This window comes from Tinamus guttatus, unplaced genomic scaffold (genome assembly GCF_059628265.1).
Source record: "Tinamus guttatus ecotype Peru unplaced genomic scaffold, ASM5962826v1 Tinamus_guttatus_pri_ptg000732l, whole genome shotgun sequence".
NCBI classification, from domain to species: Eukaryota; Metazoa; Chordata; class Aves; order Tinamiformes; family Tinamidae; genus Tinamus; species Tinamus guttatus.
In genome coordinates this window covers 178,330-184,862 of record NW_028289266.1, presented here as the reverse complement: position 1 = coordinate 184,862, position 6,533 = coordinate 178,330, and the positions used below count along the sequence as shown (strand labels likewise).

The 6,533-nt window shown below is 64.4% G+C and overlaps 1 protein-coding gene across 1 annotated transcript; it reads right to left on the bottom strand.

The window, feature by feature from the left end:
* Nucleotides 1-859: 859 nt before the first annotated feature.
* LOC104574514 (parathyroid hormone/parathyroid hormone-related peptide receptor-like) lies at nt 860-5,831 on the bottom strand. The gene is made up of 13 exons (XM_010221770.2): nt 5,760-5,831; nt 4,916-5,021; nt 4,427-4,537; nt 3,906-4,030; nt 3,617-3,711; nt 3,122-3,308; nt 2,854-3,007; nt 2,635-2,695; nt 2,119-2,185; nt 1,902-1,996; nt 1,515-1,656; nt 1,365-1,406; nt 860-1,213 (listed from the first exon to the last, which is right to left on the bottom strand). Exons 1-13 carry the CDS (start codon nt 5,826-5,828, stop codon nt 860-862), a joined length of 1,608 nt encoding a protein of 535 aa, XP_010220072.2. The 5' UTR covers nt 5,829-5,831.
* Nucleotides 5,832-6,533: the final 702 nt, after the last annotated feature.

Here is a 6,533-nt window from a genome sequence, read left to right as displayed (position 1 = left end):
TGCACTTGGAGGTCGGTGGAGACATGGAATTACCTCCATGTTCTCCATCTTTGTGCTAAAGTTGTTTCCTGAAGGGTATGTGTCTTGCAGGAGATTTTCCTTCCCTCCTTCCTCTAGCAGCTCCTGTCATTTTAACCGGCAGCTCTGCCCTCCCTCAGACTGTGACAGCCAGCGCAGGGCCAGGCCCTGGTGCTGCAAGCACCGCAGCAAAGCCCCTTCCCAGCTGGGTCCCCCGGGGAGTCACAGGGACCGGCCTGGGGGCCCTGGGGCTGCCTCTCGCCCCACAGGATCCCCGCAGCCGTCGGCCTTCCCGCATGATCCGCCCTCCGCCGTCTTCCCGCAACTGGGGGCTGCACCCGCCACCACCGCGGCCACTGCGGCCCTCGTGGAGTCTGAGGCCAGGAGCGCGTCGCACAGACCGGCTTTTATTAACGCTGGAGCCCGCGGAAGGAGCCCGGGCCGGGGCTGCGGTCTGCCGGCTCCGGGCTGACTGCGCTGGAAAACACGAGGGCTGCAGCCGCCATCCCAGCGCTCGGCGTCCCCAGCCCCGCTCTGGGACTCGCAGTGTCCGCGCCGTGTGCGAGGACGTGCACAAGCCGGAACCAGGGGGCCCGTCCGCAAGCGCCACGTGCGCAGACATGGCTCATGCCACCCCCCTGCACGGCGACGGAGAGGAGCCTTCCAAGCGGCTGCTCCTTTCCCGGCCAGGGAGCTCCGAGGCGGAGCACGAGCGCGCGGTCCCTTCGTGCGAGCGCCACAGGGACAAAGGGACCAGCTCAGCTGCCCTCCCTTCCCCTGCCCCTTCCTCAGCGAGGGGACCGGTGGCTTCCAGGTGCTACCGGCGGCCGCGCTGCCCGCGTCACAGCGTCGTCTCCAGCTCCTTGGTGAGGCCGGGCGGGCTCCGCTGCGGCCCCGCAGCTGCCGTGTTCTCCCCGCGGCCTTTCTGGCTCAGCTCGCGGGGCGCGCAGGGCAGGAAGGCGGCCGAGGCCGCGGGCGCGTAGCCGGGCAGGCCAGCGCGGGCGGCGGGCAGCAGCCCCCGCGCCGCCGCGCTCGCCGCCCCGCGTCCCGCCGCGCTCGTGCTGACGCTCGCCGTGGCCTGCGAGAGCGGCCCGCCGCAGTAGCAGCTCCCCACCGTGCTCGTGGCTCGCGCCTTCTGCTTGAAGTCCAGCGCCAGGCTCCGGCGGAAATGGGCTTTTTTAATCTCCGCCTGCACCTGAGCAAGAGAGCAGACGGCAGCTGGAGTCCCGAGGCAGCCCAAGCCCGGGTCCCAAGGGATTTTGCTCCTATTGCTCCCAAATCTTGCCAGGGTTTTATGAAGTGGAGCAAGGCTGAGGCACATTGCAAGACGGAGCCTCCTAACTTACCTCCCCATTGCAAAAACAGTAGATAAAAGCCACAAAGAAGCCCTGCCGGAGGAGAGCCGCGGAGTTTAGCACGGAGCACGTGGTGCTGAAACGTGCCTGCCTGGCTGGGGAGCACCCAGCACGGCACCGAGCAGCCCCGCGCCGACCCACCTGGAAGGAGTTGAAGAGCATCTCGTAATGCATCTGAATTTGCCACAGGACGCCGGAGACTTCAGTGTAGGGCATGGCCATGAACACCACGTAATGCACCCCGAAAAGCGGCATCAGCACCAGCGTGGACTTGAGCAGCTTCCTGCGAGCAGAAAGGCCGCCCTGCTCAGCCCAGGACCTGCCCCTCGCAGGCACCATGCAGCATCTCAGCAAAGGGGCAGCTTCCCCGGGTACCAAAACCATCCCTGGAAGGAGCCAAGTCCTGGTTGCAGAGCAAGGGCCCGGCTCGGAGGAGGCACCAGGAAGGTGCCGGCCACCAGACCCCGCAGCTGCCCCCAGCTCTGCCCCTTCCCAAGTCCCTGTCTCCGCACAACGGGCGGGACCCACCGGTACTGCTGCCGCGGGTCCAGCTTCCCCGTGTTCGTCTCCCAGAGCTTGGACGCCAGCACCCGCACAATGTTGAGGAAGAGGAAGAAGTTGACCTGCCGGCAGAGCAGAGCCCCCATGGTCCCATCGCCGGTCCGTGCAGCCCCTGGGATAGATTTCCCAGGCACGGGCTTTCCCCATCCATAAGGATAAGGAAATTCAGCCGAGGGCTTCTTACTACAACGGCAGCCAGGATGGGGACCTGATAAATCCACTTCATGTTCCCGGCACTGAGGTCCCAGCATCTGGGAAGAGCAGTAAGAAACGTTTGGGAGAAACTCAAAATCCCTGCTAAGAAAAACGCCCAGCAGCTGCTGCCTCCCTCACCTGCTGGCCCACCCCGTCCTCCCGCCCTTCCCATCCCCGTTTCTGAGGATCCTGGATGCGGTAGTTGTGTGGCCCTCCTCATTTTAAAATACTCAGTGTTAAAATATGCCATTTCACATGACCTTTGCAGCATTTCCTGGTTATTTCATAGCGCAAACCTTCATCCCACTTCCTTCTAAGTACCGAACAAAAACGTCTTTGCATTCGATTACTGACAATTTTGCAAACAAGGTTGTGTAGTTGTTGCCTTTTGGTAGCTTTTTAAAAACAAATCCAGTTTTCATAGCCCCATTGTCCACATTTGCTCATATTTGCAGCCAGTTTTCCCCCCTGCTTGGAAACTGCGGCAGAAGGAGGACCTACGTACTGTGTATCCGCCAGGGAGGCCCTGACGCTGGCCCAGACAGACACGAACACGGCAGGGAGACCTGGAGAAGCAGGAGATGCGGAAGGAGCATGGCCAGAGCCCCGGGTTTGACAGGCAACCTGGTTCCCGGGAGCCGGTTTGTGTCCCACCACCCTCCGCAGGGTCCTCAGCGCCGCTGGCCCGAGGTGACGTCCCCCAGCATCTGGGGCCTGTGCTTACCCCAGCCGATGATGATGAGGACCCACAGGTAATTGTCATTGGAGAGGAAGGCCATGAAGATGAGGCTGTGCAGGTAGAGCCCTTCCACCAGGATCCAGTAGTGGTTGGTGGCCAGAAAATAGAGGAAAAGAGTCACCACCACCTTGCAGCCGACCTGTGGCCCAGGAGAAATGTGCTTGGAGAGCAGCCCGCATCCAGGCGGCTCCTGGAAGCCAACGGGAAAACATCCCCCTCTGATCCTGCTCCCAGGGCTCCACGCGGCACTTGCCAGGTGGCTCCGTGGTCCTGGCGGAGGGGCCATCTCGGCTTTGAAATCGTCCTCCCGCATCTTCCCGGGCTCGCTGGCCAGCGCCCCCGAGTAGAGCACCATGTCCTTCACGAAGATGCTCGCCGCGCGGCACATGAAGGAGGTAAAGAGGTGCACGTGGATGTAGTTGCGTGTGCAGTGCAGGCGCCTGGGGACGAACACGTTTGTCACGAGTGTGAGTGGCCTCCGGACCCAGAGAGGGTCCTTTCCAACAAGCTGGTCCTGCCATGGGCACAGGGATAGGGGCAAGGAGGCTTCAACCCCCATAGAGACCCATGTTGGTTTTGTAGAAGAACCAAAGAAATGTGGGGCCTGGGGGCTTTGGGAGCCAAGTGAGCTTTGTGCTGGGGTTTGGGGCTGGTTCCCCATCCCAAGGAGGCTCTTCCTCACCCTGGGTGCTCTATGTGGCATTCTGGGGGTCAGGTCTCCCCCCAGGACAGGGCTTTGGCTCCTTACTTGAAGTACGAGAGGATGCTCACGGCGACGAGGAGGGAGGCCAGCGAGATGGAGTAGCCAATGGTGTACATGAGGTGCAGGCGGTCAAACACCTCCTGTGAAGGACAAGGGGAGCTCCAGGCTCCTCCGCAGCCCAGCAGCTTTTTGGGGAGCAGAGGGGGACACGAGGAGGGTGACGGGGGCCCCTCTTCCCCTGCCCGGGGCCGCGCTCTGCCCTGGTCCCAGGCAGGCTCTGGCCCTGCCCTCCATCCCCGCCGCCTTTCCCAGCCCCTCGGAGGAGCCGGGTCACCTTCTCGCGGCTCCGGCTCTCCGGGGAGAAGAGCGTGGCGCATTCGGTGTAGTTGGCCCAGGTCTTGTTGATGCTGAGGGCCATCTCCCAGGTGCCGTAGACGCTGCAGTACCGGTACGCGTGACCTGGGAGCAGCAACGAGGGTCGGGGCAGCAGCGGGACCCTCGGGAAAGCCACCCGTGCCCCCCTTCCCGCTGCTGTAGGCCAGGCCTGCAGAGCCCAGGGCTCCACAGGCACCAACTGCGAGGGGACACCAACCTCCCCACCCGTGCCCAGCTCCTGAAAAGCTGCTGGCCCCACTGTGTGAGCTGCAAGCCCCGTGCAGGGCCAGCGCACGGGCACGAATGGGAGCCCGTGCTCAGCTTGCAGCTATGAAATTCGGTGTCAGTGAAGGGGGATTGCCCGGGCCGAGGGGCTCTGCACCAGCAGCCTTGGCTGGCGGCAGAGGACGCTGCTCCTCGGGGATGTTTGGGCTCAGGAGGGGCCGTTCCCTGGCCGAGCGCCCCGGCGCCTTCGCTCACCGTCGTGGTTGAAATCGTAGATGTAGTCGGGGCAGGGAACGGCCACCTCCTGGCCGGGAGAGCCCTGGGGCCAGCAGATGATCCCATCCCACTCCGGAAGGCAGCTGGTGTCTGGCCAGGGAGCAAGGACACGGCTCAGCCGGGACCCCTGACAGGCTCCATCGACCTCCCGGGACGTCCCACCGCGTCCTGCCTCCTCTTGCAGGCAGGAGGTTGGTTTAAGGGCACCCTGGTGCAGTGTTTGGTGGCCAACATGGAGGGTGAATTGAGGAGCACCCCATGGTGGCCATGGTGCCGGTGCTGTACAAACCCAGACCAGGTCACCCCGGCCCCCAAGGCCATAAACCAGAACTTGCAGGAGTCAGGGCAAAGCCCCTAGGCTGCTCCGGGGACGTGTCACCGCTGTCCCCATCCTCAGGGACAGCGCTGCCCATGATGCTGCCCCATTCCCTGAGGCTGGTGCCCCGCGGGCAGCGGAGGGGACGGTACCTTTGATCTTCTCCAGCTGGGCTCTTATGTCTTTCTGGCATCTCTCCTTGGCTTCCGCCAGGAGATAAATCTGCTCCTCCTTGGTGAGAACGTCGTCAGGGTCGACCTGCCAGGACAACCCGTCGTGGTGGCCCTGGTCACCGTGAGGCTCGACCTCCGTCAGCCAGCGCGTCAGGCGGCCGTCGTTACCCGGCAAGAAAAGAGCTGGGCTCGCTGCAGAGCACGGCACAAACTCGCCGCACGTGTGGCACAGGCATCAGCTGCACGCGAGCGGCCGCCGGCTCCCGCAGGCAGATCTGCCAGGGCCTTTTGGGGTGTTTCAGCAGAAACCCCCCTAACCAAAGCGCCGTGGAGCGGTTGCAGCCTGGGGGCAGCTCCCCAAGCTCAGCAGCCCCCGGGGGACGAAGCAGAACAGGGAGCAGGAGGCTTCGGGAGGGAAGCGAGCGGCCGTGGCAGAGAACAGGGTGCGGATACAAACGCTCACACGAGGCGCCCGAGGAACCGAGAGCCCCAGAGCAGCGGCCCCTGCGTGGTGCCATGGTGCAAAGCCGGCTCCGAAGCGGGGAGGACGCGGGAGGTGCCGTGTCCCCCCGTTCCCGGGCACAGCAGCTCCCGGGAGCATCCGGGGGGATGAGCAGGGAGTGATGATGGAGTGCGGCTGGTTTCTCCCTCTGGATGCCAAAGCGGCTCCGAAACAGGATGGGGTTTGGGCTCCAAGCGTGCGGCTGCCCCCGCACCCACCACGCAAAGGTGCCCCAGGCATCTTCACTCCCTCCAGTCCCTTCCCAAAGCGGATTTAAGGATAAGGGTTTTGGACCAGGAACAAGTTGATGCAGGTACTTACCAGAGCCTGGACGGAGATGAGGAGGCAGCAGCAGAGCAGGGACCCCACGATGCCACCCGACGTCCCCATGGCCCCGAGGGGGATCTCAGTGCCGCGGCGCCGGGCAGAGCAGAGCCGGGGGCTGCCAGCAGCCGTCCGGGTGTCCCCGAGTGCCGGGGCGCCCGGCAGGGCTGGGCATCCTCCGGGATCGAGGGCTCGCGGCTGCTGCGCCCGGCGCTCCGGAGCTGCGGACAGGATTGACGGGCACCGGGAAGGCGATGCGGGAGTCTCCCCCCGGCCGTCTGTCCACACTCCCGCTCGGGCGCTTTGTCCTGGGCAAACGCTGCGGCTCCTCGTTCCCTCTCCGCCAGCTCTGTGTGCTTAGCCCGAGGTGCTAAAATCCTCCTCGCTCCCAGCAGGCTCCTCCGGACCACGGGGCCAGACCTCAGCGCTCGGCCGGGCGCATCCCGGTGCCCCCAGCCCCTGCGGCAGCGGAGGACGAGCCCCGGTCCCGCTGCCTCTTATGCAGTGATGCTCCCGCAGGGGACGGCGTTCAGGCAGGTGCCACTTTAACCCTTTTCCTGCTCGCGGGGTTGATGTGGGCTACGTGCCGGGCTCGAAGCCGTATCCCCCCCACCAGGATGTACCCGGGTTTTGCCAAGGAATCTGCCCACTGCAATTCAGCAGGTGGGTGCCCGGGTTGCAGCCTGGGCCCCTGGCAGCTCCGCAGGGATGGATGTGAAACGGGGCATCCGCTGAGCAGGGGCAGGATGAGATTTGAAAGTCCCGGGTTAC